Here is a 22,669-nt window from a genome sequence, read left to right as displayed (position 1 = left end):
CAGACTTACTCCGACAAAAAAATCTTTCTCGATGTTACCCAACACCATCAGTGTCTCCGCCGTAGCCTTCCTCACCATCCAATCACGGTTACTCAGCGATTCCATAAATCACAGAACCAACTTCAATGACGCTTCTGATCAGCATCAACATCGCCGGTTTATCCTTATAAAGAAGATGGAAAAGGGACAAAAGGAAAGAAATTTTCCAAAATGATTTGGAAATAAAGATAAGCAGAGAAGATGAAAAATGGAGTGATAAGACGAATACGAAAGTTTCACAGGCTCGGAAAGGAAGTTGAACGGGTGAGAGAAATAAGGGTAGGGTTTATGAAATCAAATATAAACAAAAAAGTTGGAAGAGGAAATGAAAGGTTGTATTGGGGTCTAAATTTTCAAATAAAATGAATCAATTATCTTGAAAACAAAATCATCATTGATTAGGCGTGCAACAAAAGAGAGTAAAAAAAATCATTTTCCAAATATGATGCAATTACTTTAGTCTAATCACAAAACGGAAGAGTGAATAATATTAAAAGGAATTGGGGCAGCATTTCTATATGATAGACAAATGATAGATATTTTTGTCTTCCCCATATCCTTCCATATAAAAAGGTAATTATTTTTTTACGTGTATCAAGAATCCCTCCATATCCTTCAATTAATAAATAAAATAAAAAAATTAATGTAAATAATTAATAAAAAGGTAATTATTTTTTAAATCAAAGATTTCCTTTTTTAGAAAGTTTGTAAAATATGAGAATTGATGTGAGCATGACACTTGTCAAAATTGCCCAAAAACTCATTTTACTTTATTATTATGTATGATATCTCGGCAAGTCACGCGCCTATCTTACTGTATCACTCAAAAGATAAAAAACGTGTGAAAAACTCAAATGTATGAAGCAACTCTTCTCTTTCGGCTCCTTTTTTCAAAGTTCGATTCTTCAACTCATCATCATCACCTACCCATTATTAAGTATTGAACTTCTCCTTATTTATCTTATTTTTATGGGAATGGCGATAATTAGGGAGTTAGATGAGAATAACAATGTTATAGAACCTTCCACTAATACTGGAGTTGTGGAGATACAGTGAAAAATTGTGGAGAATGTGAGGAAATTGGACAATATAAGTGCTTTTACACAAGCAGGATGTAAACTCTCTTTTTCAAATCTAAGACTAAAAGAAAAATGAAGCTATTAACAATCTATACAAAGTGAGTGATTTCGTTGATGTTCCTTAGCTTCTTCTTTGAGTCTTCAAGCCTTTTTTATAACCAATAGAGAAATATAACTGTTGGAGGGCAAATTCTGAATCTTACAAAATGTTGGCGGCTTGCTTGTAGTGGGAGACAAGATAGTACGCAACGTCCGTTCTTTTCTTGGAGTGGAGCGAAACATTCGTATTTACCTTGTACTTCTGTACTATAGTATAATGTTAACTTTTTCTTATTGAACTTCAGAGGCTCTCAGCATGAGTTGGAAGAAAATGATTGAACATTGAATTCTTCAGAGCTTCAAGTCTTTAGAACCGCATCTTCAGAGTCTTCGGCACTTGGTCTTCAAAATCCTTTTGTCTTCGGAAACTCGAGTCTTCAGAGCTTCAAGTCTTCAGAACCACGTCTTCAGAGTCTTTCAGCACTTGGTCTTCAGAACTGGTTTCTTCAGAACTTGTATCAGAGTGATGACTTCAGATGCTTCTTCTTTTGAAGTTGTTGCTACTGTTCATCAGAACTTTGTAGCGCGGAAAGGTAACCTGATGGATTATGATGTTTTGGCCACGCCTTCTTATCAGAATCAAACCTGCTTGTTAAGTACTCAACAATAACAAACGTTAGCATAATAATAACAAAATTGTTCATACATATTGTTATCATCAAAACTCAGAGACGTATTGCAAAATCAAATCTTGTTCTAACACCATTCACATTGCCAACAACCCGATTTTCCACGAACAAACCAAACACATCGAAATAAACTGTCATGTAGTCTGTGACAAAATTCAATTCAACACTATCCATCTCATGCTTATCCATTGTTCTTAACAAATTGCTGATATCTTCACTAAAGCCCTTTATTTAGGGAAATTTACAGTTTTATCAAGCAAACTAGGAATCAAGGTCAGCCCTGGGGCAGGACAACCAGGCCCACGGCCCAGGGCCTCAAAAAATTGGACGAAGAGTAAAAAATATATAATAAACATTAAGTAATAAATCAATGATCGCTAAAAATATAACAAGTTGCAGCTATAGCTCAGCGATAATATAACAAGTTACAATTCAATTTTTAATGTTTTGCTGGCCTAGTTTGCCTTATATATAACACTAGCATCTATATTTAAAAAATTTATAATAAATTCAGTTCTATTATTTTTTATAACAAAAATATATTATTAAATTTTTTTATAATAATAAATTAAAATGTAAAAAGTTTAGTACTTACTCGGGGTCTCTAAAACGTCGGAACCGGCCCTAGAAATGCACAACATTCATTTCAGTTGGAAAGGGGTGTTAAATATATTTAATTAATATACTTATTTTTATTGGTTAGGATTAGCCATAATTTACTGACAATTGGTTAGAGATTATGTAAACCAATTGGACCTATTATTAGGATTATTTTGGTGTATAAATAAACCGGTCCACCTGATGTAAATGATACAGTTGTCCACCTGATGTAAATGATACAGTTGAAATTTAATAATTAATAATATCTATTTATTTTTTCATTGGCCTTGCATAATGTTGCATTTAATGTGGTGTATCCTAACAATAGTCAATCAACCCTCCATATTACAAAGAATCCAATGTTCCATTAGGATACTAAACATATTGAAGTTGATTTTAAAATGCAACATTGGTCCTGTATATGCTCCCACTATTCCCAATCATTTGATACATTTACTAAATCACTTGGACCTCTGTATGTTTCCACTATTCCCAAGCATTTGATACATTTACTAAATCACTTGGTCCTACTGAGTTCTCATTTTGTTGCAGGACAAGCTAAACATTTGCAACCTGCATGCTCTAACTTGAAGGGAGTAATCAGAATAATTATCTGAATTGATTTAGAGCATTTCAATTGAATAAGTTGGTGTTAAAAAATGTGGTTGGATATAATTCAACCCTACAAAATCGGTTAGTAGGGTGAGAATTGCTCTCACTTATAAGTACATGTTGGTCATATATTGTCCAATGCGAGACTCTTAACACCCCCCTCACGGCAAAGACTAGACAACTGGTGCGTGGAAATAAATGGTGGGTGGCCCGATAACGAAAACTTGATAGTAGGCGGTCCACCAAATCTTAAACGAAGCTCTTGATATCATGTTGAAATATGAGAGACTAAGAGATATTTGAATAAACTGTGTGTTTTGAAAAGTACTACAGAGACTTTATTATATCTTAAGAGATTACAACTAATTACATGATATAATCGATGTGGAGGACTATTCTATATAACAAATATTCTTACCACTGTATATTTACAAATATCAATGGTTGGAATGTCTAATTGCATTATTTAAATGATTGGACCTGCTAGCATTCAATTAATAGCATAGCTGATAGCTTTGATATAGGACTATTATATAAGACTAATCATAGAAATTTGTTGTCACAAATTCAGAAAAACAAGTTGTATATACATTGGTTGACCTGCAGAGGAATAGACAGACGAATATGGTATCTGTAATTGCAAATTCAACCTAGGAGATGATTTCTACCAAGGCAAGAAAAAAAATCATGCAAATTCAAAATATACAAAATTGATTCTTTATTGTATATCTGTATTTGCATCAACTGTTTTGTAATTTCACCTTCTAGAAGGTATTTTGTGATATACATATGGAGCATAAGGTGCCAAAGTCCAATATTTAGGTATACATTACAATAGCTACAAATTTGACCCCCAAAACAATTGCAGCAACTTTACACTATCACTTACATTTTCAATTTTCAATCCTTATTTTGTGTAGAGTCTTGTGAACTTATACAATTTTGAAATATTTGGTTTCTATATAATTTATGGATTCATTTTATGTGACAATGCTCAAATATTATGGTTGATGTAAACGTATAAGAAAATTATATTTATATCACCATTTCATTACGGAAAGCTTCCGGTGATTCGGATATGGTCAAGGGTTCTTCTAAGTCCGTACTTAAGCACTGCCTGGTTACCCTCTCTGAATCCATCTCCATAGGCCGGTGAGCTATCTGACTCGATCTGGTGTTTAAAAAATTTACCGAGTTCCTTTTCAAAATCCGACCGTTTACCCTTCTTTGATGAAGTGGAGGAAGGTGATGATGAAGACGACGAAGACGTAGATGAAGATGATGCTTCTTCACTACCGGAGCCGGAATAGATCTCTGAGTCTAACCACATATGAGCTAAGACTTGGCATATTCCTTCTTCAACTTCTGGCCTAAGATTGCCATAGCCTGTCAGAAATACAGAAGATTGAGATATAAAAGTTTGGACAATGTTTTGATCACAGGAAAGATGAGACACACTACCTTTAAGTCTAAGCCATGCATGCATCATTTCATGAGCCAGGATTGATCCTGTCAGTAACCTATAAATATAAAATCGTTGGATTATGTTTTCATATACGCAAGTACTCTCTCTCGACATAAAAAATTATATGTATTTGGTCTACATTTGGTATCAGAAGGGTACCTAGGAAGGCCATACAATACAAGTATCGCTGTCACTTCGCACCGACGTATCAGCCTAAAAGGTTCGGTTATCATATCTATGACACGGTAGCCTGCTCCTATACTCGGTCTCCTTAAAATCTGGAATTAAAAAAAAAAGAAAATTATAGTCTAATAAAATGATTATCAACGAAGATACGTATTCATGAAAAAAAAACATCCTTACAGTAGGGACAGTTTGCTCTTCTGACAAGCAAAGTCCTCGAGTTTCAGGTAAGTGGTGATGACCCTGCATTCAATATTGAAAAGCCGAAGAACAATCGAAAATCAGGACAGTAGAAAGAGTATCTGATACAGAGAAGATAAAACTAAAAGCACGTTTCATGCATGATAGGTTCAAAACATAAACTATTACATTCTTTTCCCCCTCCATGGCTTCGTTCAGCGCTTGTCTCTCAACCAAGAGCATAGGAATTTGCTGCTCTATTTTCATATGCAAACCTTCATAAAACTCTTGTATTTCAAGATAAAGAGGTTGGCATTCGTGAGTATCCATAATAGCCGAATCAAGACATTCAAGGCAGAGCTTTCGACCATCATCGAGCAACAGATATTTTGTGTCTGTTGACTGCACTGATTGGAAAATTTCATATCAATTGATGAAAGAAAGAAAGAAACCGAAAAACAAAGGTATAGAGTGTCTCGTTATCGGTAACAACTTGTGATAAAATATTTTGTGAGATGATGTAACTGACCTCCATTCTCTGACAGCTACAACAACGAGGAGTGCCATCACGCTCGTGTGAAGGACAATATTTTTGCAGCCAGAAAGGATGCGCTCTATACTCAATGAGTCCAGCAGAATTTTGTGGTATCTGTAAAATTTCAAATGAAAAGGCCTTCTATCAAAACCGAGCACGACAGAATTGACAAAAATGAATAATATTAAGCCAGAAATCAAACCAAATGCTACTTACAAAGATCTTGCAAACATCACACCTTGGGTGATGCAGCTCCTTATAGCACAATTTATGGTAAGGGCGATTTCCAGACATGGAATACTGTAATGAATAAAGATCCAAGCATTATTTAAAATCATATTATCTACAAAAAAATCAGTCTCGCAGAATGCAACAATCCAAACAAGACTCTAACCTCGTAATCAGTGATTGGCAGTTTGCAAGCATGGCAGCAAAAACATTCTGGATGCCAAACAGCTCCCATGCAACTCAAAAATCTTCCATGACCAATCTCGGCATTGCAGCCAGCACAGATTCTGCAATCACGTTGTCCAGTAACCATTTTAGTCTATGGTCTTATATATCTTCGTGGCAAATTCAATTTATGATATTGAGACATACAGGTTATAGATAGAAATTTCATCTGCCACGTAGTTAGTTACCTGTATACAGGCGGAAAGAGGTTTGTAAAAGGTTGAAATATAGAATCAGATTGAGATCGGGGAGGTGAACCAATGCTCAAACTTTCTTGAATAGCCCTGGCAAGTTGTTCATCTTCCTCAAGTTGAACTTCGTCAAGACTCGTGTCTTCATCCTGTTGAATTTTAGCTATATGGTCGTCTTCTTCTTGCTTAACATCACCATCATGGTCATCTTCGTCTTGCTTAACATCATCAACATGTTCATCTTCTTCGTCATCAAGTGGACACAGTTCATCATCTTCCGATTCAGAATCATCCTCTGAAGTATAATGCGTCGGAAAAAAAAAAGAGAGGCCTTTTAAAATGAAGCCACGCAAAGAAGCATTTTAACCACTGATTTGCAAAAACATAAATCTTACCCACAACTTTTTTCCCTTTAGGATCTTCCTCCGAAAGGGAGAGCGCAATTGCACGATCAATTTCTTCTCTCTCAAAATCAGTCAAATCATCCTGCACTCACAGTTCACCACTATCACAACTTCAATCTCTTTTAAAACTAAAAAAAAGCTAGTTTTCTTACTATATATAAAAGAAACTGTTATTACCACGGAACCATCGTGATTATTCGAATCTCTGTCATGTCCATATTTCCCATCATATCCTCGTCCCGAATATTTATGATTCGAACCCTTTAGCAACTTGGTTAGCCAACCCATGTAACCTTATTTTCCCTAGGTTGGAAAACCTTATCTCAAAATTCACCTACAATTTGCATAGAAAAATGAAACTTTATAGATTAATCAAGCATACCAAGAATCTATAAGTCATCAAAGTTCAATCACCCTTCACTTCAAATGCAGCATGATAATTATTACAATTACAATCACAATAAAAATTGCTATTTGAATATTGAATCTTAAGGTATCAAAAGCATACAGATCAGAGAATAAGCTTGGTCTAGATAAAACTCAAAAGGGAAAACCAAAATTACTCATCAGAAAGCCAGAAATCAGTTGAATTCCAAATCCAAATCCAATCAAACACCCAAATATAGCTGGAAAATCAATAAACTTGAATTGAATTGCTTCAAAGAAATTCAAATTTCACATGCCAGGAAAAAAGGGAAGAGAAAAAAAAAAAGACCTTTTCACCAACCCCACCATCTAAATTGATTGAAAACACAGCAAACAGAAAAAACCCATGATTGAAAATTCAAAAGCAAGAAACTTTTTGGTGTCACAAGAGAACATACCAGGAAAAGATTAGGAATGAGATGAATATAAAATGCAATATCTGATTCATATTAAAACATAGTCAACCACATAGTAACATGGTTAGAACTTTCTCTCTCTATATATATATAAACATATGTGTCTGTGTGTTCCAGAATTAGCTTTTTATGAGTGCAAAGAGTGAAAAGTTGAAAGCAGTACTTTGATCCTACGCAAATATAGGCAAATCCAAAAGTAATAAGAAACGGGTGAGTATTAATTCAACGCCACTGTGGTGTATCTACTGTGATGTGACGTGGGTCCATTTGTTTTTGTTTTTTTTCTTATCACATTCTACCAAACGTAATTGATACCATAGAATAATAGGAAAAAAGGTTTTGCGGTTGAGATAGGATTGGAAAAGTGGGGAGGGTGAAAGATACTGGTTTTGGTTCAATTTGTGTTATGCTATAGTGATGACTAAGCCTAGAAGCAACTCTTTTCGATGCTGCCATATTCTTGTGATTCTATTTTGTGGTGATACTATAGACTTGTGTTGTGGTTTTTTCTTTTGATTATTTTAAGGATTTCCTAATTTGTTGCTTTATTAAGAAAAAATGTATTAAAAAACAAAGTATGTGCATTTATATGATTATTGTCTAAAACTCTTGGTAATATGAGATTTCAAGAAGAAAAAAATTTTATTAAGCAAAATTTGTTATAGAGAGTACAAGGGGAACCCATTACAAAAGGAGAAAAATAAGAGAAAATGCTTAAATAATTTTCAGGAAATTTAAGGGAGAATGCAACCAATTGTAGAAAGTTGTGAGTTTTCTTCCTTTGTTTCCAATAGCCAGCTAATTTCAAGAAACAACTTTAATATTCAACACCAAATCATCTAAAATGCAATTATCATTTTCAAAAATAATATTGTTGCGCATTTTCCAAATGGACCAAGTCACCGCGAGCTATAACATATTAATCTTCTTCTTTGTTTTTCCTGTCATCCCATTTGTAAATTGTATAAAATGATTAACACCAACAACCTCCTCTTGAAAATACAATTCTAACCATCCAAATATGTTTTCCCATACTCTCATATTGATGATACATTTAAAAAATAGGTGCTTTAAATCTTTGATATTGTCGCCACATAAAACACAAACATTCTCATTATCATTATGAAGGATCCCTCTCCTTGCCAGTAGATCTTTACTTGTCAGTCTATTAATCATCACTCTCCACCCGAAGACCTTTACCTTTGAAGGAACAAAACTTTTCCAAAACGTTTGCAAAGTCCCATTAGAATGATAATGACTGTATCTTCAAGCTCTTTCACCCTCAAACTGTTGTAATAACTTCTAACAGAGAATAACCCGTCCTTGTTCGGCCACCAGTTGAATGAGTCATTCTCGTTTTGATTTAAGTTAACCGACGACAATAACTCTAGTAAGTCAAAAGCTTCCAATGCTGCCTCCGGATCAGCCAATACATCGTCAACCTTCACATGTAAATCCCAACTCCAACCAAATTGATTTGTGCTCCCCGTCTCACAAACCAAACCCGAAGGCTTTGTGCAATGTTTAAACAACCCAGTAAAAGTTTTTTTCAGGGGACATTCGCCAATCCATCTGTTGTGCCAGAATAGAACTAAGCTACCTGCGTCAGTAGTGTAGTTAATATTACCTGCAAAACAGTCAGAAACGTTAGTTTTCACGGAGCTTACCGTTAACAAATCCTTCCATCAAGTAGAGTCTTTTCTACTTGTTTTGAAATCCTTTGCCATCATCACAACCAGTTATATGTCGCCACGTCTCACACGCAAAATTTGTCTCCAAATCATGCCATCTTCCTTCAAAACCAACCACTTCCACTTACAAAGCAAAGCTTTGTTAAAATAGCCTCTGTGCCTAATGCCAAGACCTCCTTCCTTTTTTGGTTTACAAATGTTGTTCCAACTCACCCAGCTAATGCACCTCTTATCCTCCTTACCGCACCATAAAAATCTGCTCTGATTTTTTATCACCTCCTTTATAATCTTGATAGGGGCTCTAAAAAATGACATAGTATAAATTGGAATGGGGCTCTAAAAAATGACATAGTATAAATTGGAATACTAGATAATACCGAGTTCAACAATGTTACCCCCCAATAGATGATAGACGAGCCTTTCACATTAACAATTTTTCTTCATACTATCCACCACCAGATTCCAATTTGTTCATCTTCGTGGATTCGCACCCACCTATATGCCCAAGAACTTGAACGAAATTACATCCCTACAGAAGTACAGAAAGTGAGAAACACTCTTCATAAACTCCAATTTCACATTTATACCATATACTTTGCTTTTAAAGAAAACTTAATTACACGTTTAACGTGAGTCGTGGGCCTAATTTTTTTGTTTTCATCCTTTTGAAAATTGTAGAAAATATTTTTTAATATTTATAATGTGCCTGATACCTCTTAAAATCTAACATTGTTCTCAAGAATTTTCGGAGATGGAGTATTTGAACGGTGCTAATGGTAATGAAATATTTGAATGGTGCTAAAGGGAGGTGAATAATATGATGGTGCCAAAGAGAATGAAATATTTGATCGGTGCCAAAGGGAATGGAATATTTGAACGGTGGCAAAGATAATGGAATAAAGGGAATGCAATATTTGGACAGTGCCAAAGGTAATGAAATATTTGGACGGGGTAAGGATCTTATCCATTTCCTAAAAGAAATTGAGAACTTCATTATTATAGTATTATGTGTATAAAGTCAAATAAAAAATAATTATATGTCACATGTCTTGGATATGCGTGTTTTTTACACACAAAACTAGTAATGAATAAAATTGAGAAACAGAGAAATGGAAACGATCTTAACCCATTTCGACGGTGCAAAGTTAATGGAATAAAGAGATTAGAATATTTAGATGGTACCAAAGAAAATGAAATATTTGGACAGTGCCAAAGAAAATGGAATATTTGGATGGTGCCAAAGGGAATGGAATATTTGACTGTGCCAAATGTAATGAAATATTTAGACGATGCCAAAGGGAATGGAATGATGCCCAAGGGAATGAAGTAGTTGAACGGAGCCAAAGGTAATGAAATAAAGGGAATGAAATAAAGGGAATGAAATAAAGGTAATGAAATATTTGGATAGTGCCAAAGGTAATGGAATATTTGGACGGGGTAATGATCTTCTCCATTTCCTAAAAGAAATTGAGAACTCCATTACTATAGTTTTATGTGTATAAAATCAAATAAATATTAATTTTATGTCACATGTCTTAGATATGCGTGTTTTTTACACACAATTATGGTTATGGAGAAAATGGAAACACAAATAAATGGAAAGGATCTTAACATATTCAAACGGTGCCAAAGGTAATAGAATAAAGGGAATGGAATAATTGGACGGTGCCAAAGATAATGGAATAAAATGAAATATTTGGACGGTGCTAAAGGTAATGGAATATTTGGACAGTGCCAAAGGGAATGAAATATTTGGATGGTGCCAAAAGGAATGGAATATTTGGACAATGGCAAAAGGAGTGGAATATTTGAACGGTGCTAAAGGTAATGGTGTAATTGCAAAGCATCTCAAGCATAGTTTGTTTTGATGAAGACAATATGGACATCAAGCTTTCATAAAGGATGTGCAAAAAGAATCTCAAGTCTTAAGCAAAGAACACACAATTTCAAAGTCTTGAAGAAATAATAAAGATTCAAGAATCAAGCAATAAATGGCAAAGGTATAAACAATACTCACTTTGACATATAATTGTTCACAAAATATACTCTCATGCATATCATAATCATGAACAAGTCTCATATATCAAAGAGTTCTTTCAAAACCTTTTTCAAAGATAAATTTCAAAGTAAAGGTTTTAGGAACCGGGTTGTCCCTACAGGGGAACCGGTTCCCAGCATTCTCAATTTTCAGCATTCTGTGGTTTACTATGGGGAACCGGGTTGTCCCTATGCAGGAACCGGTTCCCACGTTCAAAATTCAAATTTTCTGCTGTAACGTTCAGCAGGAACCGGGTTGTCCCAGGCAGGAACCGGTTCCTACTGAACCAGTGTGTTTTTCCATTGCATTTTACACTCAAACGAAATTGTCTTTATACCTTTTAAACATTGCATTGCTTCATGGAAAAATAACCTTTTGAAGAGGTGTTTTACACACTATATATTACACATCTTTCATATTCAAAAATCACCTTCTTCATTAACAATTCATAAACCATATTCTTCATCTTTCAATATTCTCAAGTGTTCATAAATTCTCATTTTCAAGTGAAACTTTCCATACACATTTTCATTGAGAAATCTATTCAAAGTTTCATGCATACATTGTGAACATTTATATTCATTGTTAGAATTGTTTATTTGAAGAAGAAGATCAATCCAAGATTGATAGTGCTATACAAACTTCATCTAAATCTCTTGTAAAAATTCAAAGAAAATTATCTCCTTACTATCCAGGATTGTTGGAAGTAAGTGTTGTGTTTGAAGAGGATTGTTCTTCACTCACATTAGTATTGATTTGATCTTAAAGGTGTTAAGAACCTTTGATCACCCTATAGGTTAGATAGTAGGCATAGGCTTGTACAATAATTCTAACTATAGTGAAATCTCTTTCGTGTTTGAAAGGGGACTGGAGTACTCTCGGATTGTGAGGGGAACCAGTATATATCGTTGCGTTCTTTACTTTTCCGCACTTTATTGCATTCATCACCATTACCAAAGAAAAGAAAAGAACCTTACAAAAAACCTTCAAACACTTAACCAAAAATTATTAGAAGTATTCTCATAAAACCGATTAAATTTTTGAAAACCTAATTCACCCCCCCTCTTAGGCGCACTCTTATACTTACATTTGGCATCAGAGCAAGTTATAGGTAACTTGTTCCTAAAGATCCAGAATGGCTTCCGCAAATCAAAGACCGGTTTTCAAAGATGGTGGTTCTAACAACAAGCCTCCATTATTTTGTGGTGAATATTTTGACTTTTGGAAAATCCAAATGAAGGCTCATCTAGAAGCACAAGGAGAAGAAGTTTGGGAGGCTGTCCTACAAGGTCCTCATGTTCCTACAACGGTCGTTAATGGTGTTGGATCGGAGAAACCTAAAGCATCGTGGGATGATAATGATAGAAAAAGGGTTCTTGCTGACAAAAAGGCGATCAGTCTCCTTCATGGTGCTCTTAGTATGGATGAATTCTTCCGAATATCAACATGTACAACATCAAAGGAAATTTGGGATACTCTTGTAGAAACTCATGAAGGTACCGCTGAAGTTAAAAGATCAAGGTTGAATACTTTAAGTCAAGAGTACAAACTGTTTAGAATGAAGCCCGGAGAAACTATTCTCGATTTGCAAAAACGATTCGTACATTTGACAAATCACTTGAAGGCACTTGGTAAGACTCTTACTACCGAAGAACTTAATCTTAAAGTGCTCAGATCCTTAACTAGAGAATGGCAACCGAAAGTAACAGCGATATCCGAGAAAAAGAATCTATCTAGAATGACTTCCGCAACATTGTTCGGTAAACTTCAAGAATATGAGACGGAACTTGGAAGATTAGAAAAGCATGAAAACTTAGAGAAGAAATCCAAAGGCATTGCATTAAAGGTAGATTCAAAGGAAAGCAAAATGAAAGATACATCGGATGAAGATGAAAACTTCATGCTTCTTGTAAAAAGGTTAGGCAAATTTTTTGGTAATAAAAATAATATTGATAATGCTAACTTTGTCAAAAGGAAGAAATTCTCAAAGCATAAGGATAAAGAAGCATCCACTTCATCACAAGAAGTAACATGCTATGAATGTGGGAAACAAGGACACATAAAGCCGGAATGTCCAAAACTTTCTAAGAAGAATGGTTTCAAAGGCAAGAATGAATTCAAAAAGAAAAGGGCCTACATAGCATGGGAAGATAATGAAGTAAGTTCTTCATCGGACTCCGATAGTGACGAAAGTGCAAATCTAGCATTGATGGCATCACACCACTCCGATGATGAAGAAGGCGAGGTTAGTTACGATGATTCTCTTTTTAATAATGGTGCACAAGGTGCAATAAATGAATTGTTAAATGAGTGTAAAATTCTCTATAAAACTATCTCATCTCAAAAGAAGATAATATCATCTTTAGAAGAGAAAGTTAAGATAATTGAAGAAGAACATAAAAATGACAAAGAAAAAATGATTAGTGTTCAAGAAGATAATGTTGCATGCAAGAATTGTGAATCACTTTCCTTCCAAATTGTCCAATTAAAACGTGTTTTAGAAAGATATGAAAAAGGGCAAATTGGATTGGAAAATGTTCTTAGCACACAAAGATACTCCAATGATAAGAGCGGACTTGGTTTCTCTAAATTTGATAAACCAACATCCAACAAGACTATCTTTGTCAAAGCTAGTAACCAACCAATTCAAGAGAAAGTGATCAAGCCTAAAGTAATGCAACATTATCCTAAAAGGAAGAACTTTATTAAGAAGAAATCTTATCCTCCTAGATATAGAAGTAACTTTGAACCTACTTGTTTTTATTGTGGTATTATTGGTCACACACCCAATGCTTGTTATGTAAGGAACTTTAGTGTTCCTAGTGGACATTATGTATGGGTGAAGAAAGGAACTAACTATGATGGACCCAAAGCCATTTGGGTACCTAACAAAACTTAATTTGTTTTGTAGGTTTGCTTGAAGACCACTTCAAACCTATGGTATCTAGATAGTGGTTGTTCAAAGCATATGACGGGTGACCTAAACCAATTTTCAGATCTAAGGTTAAAGGCCAAGGGTTTTGTCACTTATGGAGACAACAATAAGGGAAGAATTCTTGGCAAAGGCAAAGTTGGTGCACCACCTTTCACATCCATTGAAGATGTTCTTTATGTTGAAGGACTAAAGCATAATCTTCTAAGCATTAGCCAACTTTGTGACAAAGGCTTCAAGATCAAATTCACTAAGGAAGAATGCTTGATCATCGATGAAGTCACCAATGAGGTAAAACTCAAAGGTACAAGAATTAATAACATTTTTATGATTTCTTTAAATGATTTATCTTTGAAAGTAAAATGTCTTTTGGTAAACAATAATGAATCATGGTTATGGCATAAAAGAGCAGCCCATATTCATATGGATCATTTAAATAAGTTAACCAAACATGATCTTGTTATTGGCCTACCCAAGATAAAGTTTGTCAAAGATAAATTATGTGATGCATGTCAAAAGGGAAAGCAAACCAAATCATCTTTCAAACCAAAGAATGTGGTGACTACAACAAGACCACTTCAATTGTTGCATATGGATCTATTTGGTCCATCAAGGACAAGAAGCTTCGGAGGTAATGTATACGCTTTAGTTATTGTTGATGATTATTCTAGATATTCTTGGACTTTGTTTCTTGTGCAGAAAAGTGATGCTTTTAAAGCCTTTAAGAAATATGCAAAACAAATCCAAAATGAAAAATCATTAAAGATTGTATCCATAAGAAGTGATCATGGTGGAGAGTTTCAAAATGCATCGTTTGAAGAATTTTGTGAAGAACATGGTATCTCTCATAATTTTTCAGCACCAAGAACTCCACAACAAAATGGAGTAGTTGAAAGGAAAAATAGGTTTCTAGTGGAACTTGCAAGAACAATGCTTAGTGATGCAAATCTTCCTAAATATTTTTGGGCGGATGCGGTTAGTACGGCATGTTATGTTGGAAATCGAATAATCATTAGACCTATCTTAAAGAAGACTCCATATGAACTCTTCAAAGGAAGAAAGCCAAACATTGCTCATTTTCACATTTTTGGATGCAAGTGCTTTGTTCTTAACAATGACAAAGACAATCTTGGTAAGTTTGATGAGAAATCCGATGAAGGTATATTTCTTGGTTATTCTCTTTCTAGTAAAGCATATAGAATTTATAATAAAAGAACTTTAACTATTGAAGAATCCATGCATGTATCTTTTGATGAGACTAACACTTCCAAAGAGGAAGAAGTTGTTTGTGATGATGATGATCCTTTAGATTTACCACCGGAAGAACCTTCAAATGATACAATTGTGAAGGCACCGGAAGAACTTTCAAATGATATAATTGAGAAGGCACCGGAAGTACAACAAGATGTTAGAACAAGATTTGTTCTTATCAATTATCTTAGTTTTGATGATAACAATAATATGAATTTTGCTTAAGATAATATGGTACTCTAATCCAATGCAATTTCCCTTTCAGGAAATATATATAAAGAGTACGCATAATTCAGCGCTCAGAAGATGTGTCTCAAATGGTTCAGCATGCAACATCAGAACATGGTCTGGCAAGACATCAGAAGATGGTCGAAGCAGAATCAGAACATGGGTCTATGGAAGCATCAGAAGAACATGAGATCAGAAGCACTGAAGATCAGAAGATGGTATCACGCTCAGAAGCACTTCAAGGTCAGAAGATCAGAAGATGCTATGCACCAAGCTGTTTGACTCTGATGATATTCAAACGTCGTATTCACAAACATCAGATCAGAATGAAGTACACGTGGCAGACTACGCTGACTGACAAAAGGAACGTTAAAGCTACTAAAGGCTACGTCAGTAGACACAGCGTGAACAAGGCTCGAGGTAGTTGACAAAAGCGTATAACATTAAATGCGAAGCTGTACGGAACACGCAAAGCATTAAATGCATTCAACGGTCATCTTCTCAACGCCTATAAATATGAAGTTCTGATGAGAAGCAAGGTTAACGATCCTGAACAAAGACAATTCAAATTAACTTGCTGAAACGCTGTTCAACTCAAAACTCAGAATCTTCATCTTCATCAAAGCTCACTACATTGCTGTTGTAATATCTTAGTGAGATTAAGCTTAAACTGTAAGAGAAATATCACAGTTGTGATTATCGCTTTTAAGAAGCATTTGTAAACTCTTGAATAGATTACATTAAGTTGTAAGGAACTAGAGTGATCAGTTGATCAGTATACTCTAGGAAGTCTTAGCAGTTGGCTGAGCAGGAAGTCTTAGCAGTTGGCTGAGCAGAAAGTCTTAGGAGTGAACTAAGCCTAGAGTGATCGTGTTGATCAGTAGACTCTAGAAAAGTCTTAGGAGTGAACTAAGCAGTTGTTCCTGGAGTGATCAGTGTGTGATCAGAAGACTCTGGAAGACTTAGTTGCGGACTAAGTGGAAAACCATTGTAATCCGTGCGATTAGTGGATTAAATCCTCAGTTGAGGTAAATCATCTCTGCGGGGGTGGACTGGAGTAGCTTCGTTAACAGCGAACCAGGATAAAAATAATTGTGCAATTTATTTTTACCGTCCAAGATTTAAAGTCACACTTATTCAATCCCCCCCTTTCTAAGTGTTTTTCTATCCTTCACAAGAAAGTGTTCAACAAGAAAGTGTACAACAAGAATCAAACACCAATGATCTACCAAAAGAATGGAGAACTCATAGAGATCATCCTATTGATAAAGTTATTGGTGATATTAGTCAAGGAGTTGCAACAAGATTAAATCTCAAAGATGCTTGCTTACACATGGCTTTTGTTTCTCAAATTGAACCTTCAAAAGTTGATGAAGCCTTAGGAGACGATCAATGGATAAATGCAATGCAAGAAGAATTAAATCAATTAGAAAGAAATCAAGTTTGGGAACTTGTTCCTAGACCAAGTAATAAACATATCATAGGTACTCGATGGGTGTTTAAGAACAAACTTGATGAGAATGGTATAATTGTTCGAAACAAAGCAAGATTGGTGGCCCAAGGTTACAATCAAGAAGAAGGAATCGACTTTGAAGAAACATTTGCTCCGGTTGCAAGGTTAGAAGCTATCCGTCTTTTACTTGCTTATGCATGATCATTAAATTTTCAGCTTTATCAAATGGACGTCAAGAGCGCATTCTTAAATGGCTACATCAATGAAGAAGTCTATGTCAAACAACCCCCGGGATTTGAAGACTTCAAAAATCCTTCACATGTCTTTAAGTTGAGAAAGGCTCTTTATGGATTAAAGCAAGCACCTAGAGCATGGTATGATAGACTTAGCAATTTTTTGTGTGAAAAGGGTTTCGAAAAGGGTAAGGTTGATAAAACTTTGTTCATTAAGAACCGGTTCCCATGTGGGACGAACCGGTTCCCCATAGTAATTTCCAGAGGCATTGTTTTTGTGTTCTGCAGGAACCGGTTCCCATGTAGGGACGAACCGGTTCCCACGTACATTTTTCCAGATTTCACTTATCCTTTTTGGCTGTACGTGAAAGGTTTGTGTGGTTAATGTTTCTTTTCCTTATTTTATTTTATTTTCTTATTTTTATTTAATACACATTATATCAATTTACACCACACATTTACACTCATTCACTCACATTTACTTTCATTCAACATTCATCTTCATCTTCTTCAACCTTCCACCTCCATACTCAACCCTATTCAAAGCTCCACTATCTCACCATAACTATCAAAATTAAAACACCCACTACCTCTAAACACTATATAATCCTCCACTCTTTCACATATCTCACTCAAATCCTCCTCCACTCACCAAATCCGAAAATCCCAACCTAAACCCTAACTTTCAACAATGGCACCCAAAGTCTCAAGAAGTGCAAAGGGAAAGAATAAGATTGGAGAGTCAAGTGAAGGTCCTCAAGAGAATCAACCAACTGTGAAGAGTCGGAGACTCACTTTCAACATTCGTAGTCGGAAACTCCTTCAGGCAAAATACGGTAAACTCCCGGATTTCCCTAATCACAGTTTCACTTTTCCGGCTAGACTAGCTAATGCAGGGGTAGCTAATTTTGTGCTTGACCATGGTGATTATTACCCGGATTTGGTTAGAGATTTTTATCATAACCTTAGGATAGTAACCGATGAATTTGATGATTTCACATTACTGTCAAAAGTGTCAAATAAAGATATATGCTTAGATGTTGAGGAATTTGGAAGAGTGTTAGGAATTCCATCTCAAGGCTTAGTGCTCCTTCAAGGTAACATACCGGAGGATTGGCAACCATATAGTAAGATGGATGTCTTTGTGGATATGTGCCGACCAACTCAACGCGACACCGTTCGCCAACAGCTTGCTACCAAATTTAACATGTTCGGTTCTAGCTTATCGGTAAGTGATAGGATGCTCCATCTTATCATCGCTTATGTTTTATTTCCGAAGAATTCTAACCATTCCAGGGTCAATGAGTTCGAATTGATGGTCCTACATGCTTTGAGACGTGGCATTGAAGTCAATTGGGCACTTTCAATTATGCGCCACATGCAGCTTATGGCTTCCCTTAAAGGAGGCTTACCTTATGCAAGGGCCATCTCTCATATTGTTCGGAATGCTGGTGTTCTCCTCCAACGGGAACCAAAGAAAAATATGGATGAACAAGAGTGTGCTATCACCACCGCTACCGCTCTTAAAAATACCGGAATAGTTATGGATCGTGAAGGTAGATTTGTTTACAAAGTTGATTTTGAGCCAGCCGTGCCACAAGATCCTCAACGTCCCGAAGATGGATACACAATGGATATGATGTTTGCCAAGCTTTGTTCTATTCAAACATCTATTGATAACAACAAGAGGGAGAATGACTATGAGCATAACCTTATGAGAAGACAAATGCGGGAAATTCAACGGACTCAAAAGCGTATCTTGGCTCATTATGAGGGAGAGGAAGGAAGCGAAGAAGAAGATGAACAAGATGATGATGATGATGATGAAGAACACATGGATGAAAGTGACTAATTTATTTCCTTTAAATTCTATGTCATGTTTTCTATTTATTATTAAGTTTTTATTTATGTTCTAGACAATGTTCCATTCATGTTTGTGATGTTTAGGACTATTTCTGTTTTATGTTGTAACCGTAAAAAACTACGTTTCGTATCGTTTGTAGTATTTCATTTGTGTGTTAACTTTTTGGTATTTTACATTGTGTTATATTTCATATAGTTTTTCTCTTTTTCCCCATCCTTTTTGATAATAACAAAGGGGGAGAAGGATATGCATGTATTGTTGTTGTTTTGTTTCAAAGAAAATGCAGGCCATTGCTAAAATTATCAAATGAAACTCATCACCATAAATCAAGGAATCATGGATTTAGGGGGAGTCTCTAACATAGGGGGAGCCTTGCATTGATTCAAACACTTTTTCAAAAGCACAAAACAACTCTCTTCAAAAACGTTTTCAAGTCTTGGTTGTCATCATCAAAAAGGGGGAGAATGTAATTGCAAAGCATCTCAAGCATAGTTTGTTTTGATGAAGACAATATGGACATCAAGCTTTCATAAAGGATGTGCAAAAAGAATCTCAAGTCTTAAGCAAAGAACACACAATTTCAAAGTCTTGAAGAAATAATAAAGATTCAAGAATCAAGCAATAAATGGCAAAGGTATAAACAATACTCACTTTGACATATAATTGTTCACAAAATATACTCTCATGCATATCATAATCATGAACAAGTCTCATATATCAAAGAGTTCTTTCAAAACCTTTTTCAAAGATAAATTTCAAAGTAAAGGTTTTAGGAACCGGGTTGTCCCTACAGGGGAACCGGTTCCCAGCATTCTCAATTTTCAGCATTCTGTGGTTTACTATGGGGAACCGGGTTGTCCCTATGCAGGAACCGGTTCCCACGTTCAAAATTCAAATTTTCTGCTGTAACGTTCAGCAGGAACCGGGTTTTCCCAGGCAGGAACCGGTTCCTACTGAACCAGTGTGTTTTTCCATTGCATTTTACACTCAAACGAAATTGTCTTTATACCTTTTAAACATTGCATTGCTTCATGGAAAAATAACCTTTTGAAGAGGTGTTTTACACACTATATATTACACATCTTTCATATTCAAAAATCACCTTCTTCATTAACAATTCATAAACCATATTCTTCATCTTTCAATATTCTCAAGTGTTCATAAATTCTCATTTTCAAGTGAAACTTTCCATACACATTTTCATTGAGAAATCTATTCAAAGTTTCATGCATACATTGTGAACATTTATATTCATTGTTAGAATTGTTTATTTGAAGAAGAAGATCAATCCAAGATTGATAGTGCTATACAAACTTCATCTAAATCTCTTGTAAAAATTCAAAGAAAATTATCTCCTTACTATCCAGGATTGTTGGAAGTAAGTGTTGTGTTTGAAGAGGATTGTTCTTCACTCACATTAGTATTGATTTGATCTTAAAGGTGTTAAGAACCTTTGATCACCCTATAGGTTAGATAGTAGGCATAGGCTTGTACAATAATTCTAACTATAGTGAAATCTCTTTCGTGTTTGAAAGGGGACTGGAGTACTCTCGGATTGTGAGGGGAACCAGTATATATCGTTGCGTTCTTTACTTTTCCGCACTTTATTGCATTCATCACCATTACCAAAGAAAAGAAAAGAACCTTACAAAAAACCTTCAAACACTTAACCAAAAATTATTAGAAGTATTCTCATAAAACCGATTAAATTTTTGAAAACCTAATTCACCCCCCCTCTTAGGCGCACTCTTATACTTACAAATGGTATATTTGAACGGTGACAAAGGAAATGTAATATTTGGACGGTGTCAAATGGAATTGAGATCATTATCAAAGTGAGTGACTTCAAATTTAATTTCACTCTTTAATTTCTCATAATTTTTTTCTTATCATCTTTATACACGATAATATTTTGGGTTAAGTATGTTTTTGGTCCCAATTAAAAAAATGACATGTTTTGGTTCTCACAAAATTATTATGCACGTTATTTTATTCCATGCTGTTAAACCGATGTGCATTTTAGATGATTATTTTACAAACATGTTTAGAACGTTATAAAAAGTTCCTCGAAAAAAAAAGGAACGCAAAATTTTGGTTTCTCAAGATTTGCATTAATTTTATCATTATCTTTTGAAATTTAAAAATTTTATTTTAATTCTTCTAATTTTAAAAATTCTATAATCTGGTAAAGAAACATTTTATAGTATTCTAAACACGTAGAAAAAAATTATTCAAAAATTTAAAAATTTAAAAGTAATTAAACAGTTTTTAAAATTTTAAAAAATAGTAAAGATTAAAACTGAATGCATAAAAATTTGTAAGGACTAAAATATGCTATTTTTTATAGGAACTAAAAATAAAATTTGAGATATTTATAGCGATCAAAAATATATTTAACCATAATATAATATTTTTTATCTGCTTGTTTGAGAGACATACCTTGAGATTGAACCTTCTTTTATTAATATGTATTACAATGACATAATAAATGGAAAATTGTGTAGAATCAAAGAATTCATCATGTCATTATATATTATTAAAATTGCGGTCATCCCTTTATAATAAATTGTTGGAAGGAAATTGTAGAATACTAGAACATTAATAATGTTCAAGTTTAACTCAAATATTATCATGACAATATTTTTGAAATACAAGAGTTTAGACACTTTCAACTCTGAATGAATTATCACAATATGATAGTTGTAATCTCTACCATCCCAAATTATATTCATTAGAAGTTACACTTACCCCTATTAATATTTTATTATTGAAATTAATTAAGTTTTTTGACTTATTTTATTATCATAAATCCATGCTAAAACAATGCTATTTTAAATTTATATATTTTATTTTCTCTATTTTCTCATAGAAATTACAGAAAATTTTGCAACATTTTTACGAGAATACGACTATCACTTTCTTCTTTTATACGATGATAATGAGAAAAAAAACACTTGTTTTACTCAATATTGAAGAAAGAAGAAGATAATTGTTTATTTCACAACTGCTTTCATCTGTACAAGGTGTTAAGTATTTATAGTTATTCTGAGTTAGTTAGACTCTAACTAACTTCTATAACAAACTTAACAAACTATAGGTATAGTGGTTACTTATACAACAAGTAAACTTATTCCGTGAATTCTTTATTATGCTTAACATCCCCCTCAAGCTGGAATAGATGTTCATCATTCCAAGTTTGCTTTGAAGATTACTAAAAGGTCCAATGTGCAGAGACTTTGTCAAGATATATGCTACTTGATCCATTGAAGCAATAAGAAGCAAATGTAGAGTTCCTGCCTGTACTTTATCTCTCACCACATGACAATCTATCTCTATGTGTTTTGTCCTCTCATGAAACACGTGATTAGCAGCTATATGGAGTGCAGATTTGTTATCATAGTAGATCACAAATGGTGCAGAATGTTTGACTTGAAAATCTTGTAGTAAATACAAGATCCATTGGCCTTCACAAGTAGCATGTGCCAATGCACGATACTTAGCCTCGGATGATGACCTGGATACAACTGTTTGCTTCTTGCTCTTCCAACTTATCAAGGAATCTCCAAGAAAGAAGAAAATGCCAGTTGTTGATCTTCTTGTATCGGGGCATGCCCCCAATCTGAATCTGAAAATCCTTTGAGTGTGAGATCAGATGATGAACTAAAGAA

At 34.6% G+C, this 22,669-nt stretch overlaps 1 protein-coding gene across 2 annotated transcripts; it reads right to left on the bottom strand.

Moving 5' to 3' along the window:
• Positions 1-3,759: 3,759 nt before the first annotated feature.
• Positions 3,760-7,500, bottom strand: LOC131639862 (protein DA1-related 1-like). 2 transcript variants are annotated; one of them, XM_058910307.1, is made up of 12 exons: positions 7,294-7,500; positions 6,647-6,803; positions 6,461-6,551; positions 6,063-6,360; positions 5,816-5,936; positions 5,638-5,721; positions 5,416-5,535; positions 5,076-5,288; positions 4,887-4,949; positions 4,683-4,801; positions 4,520-4,578; positions 3,760-4,444 (listed from the first exon to the last, which is right to left on the bottom strand). In XM_058910307.1, the coding sequence occupies exons 2-12, from the start codon at positions 6,755-6,757 to the stop codon at positions 4,110-4,112; spliced, it is 1,614 nt and encodes a 537-aa protein (XP_058766290.1). In that variant the 5' UTR covers positions 6,758-6,803; positions 7,294-7,500; the 3' UTR covers positions 3,760-4,109. The 2 variants fall into 2 exon arrangements, with proteins under 2 accessions (XP_058766290.1, XP_058766294.1); XM_058910311.1 differs by having other exon boundaries at positions 7,185-7,294.
• Positions 7,501-22,669: the final 15,169 nt, after the last annotated feature.

This window comes from Vicia villosa, linkage group LG1, assembly GCF_029867415.1.
Source record: "Vicia villosa cultivar HV-30 ecotype Madison, WI linkage group LG1, Vvil1.0, whole genome shotgun sequence".
NCBI classification, from domain to species: Eukaryota; Viridiplantae; Streptophyta; class Magnoliopsida; order Fabales; family Fabaceae; genus Vicia; species Vicia villosa.
This window is presented reverse-complemented; position numbering and strand designations above follow the sequence as displayed.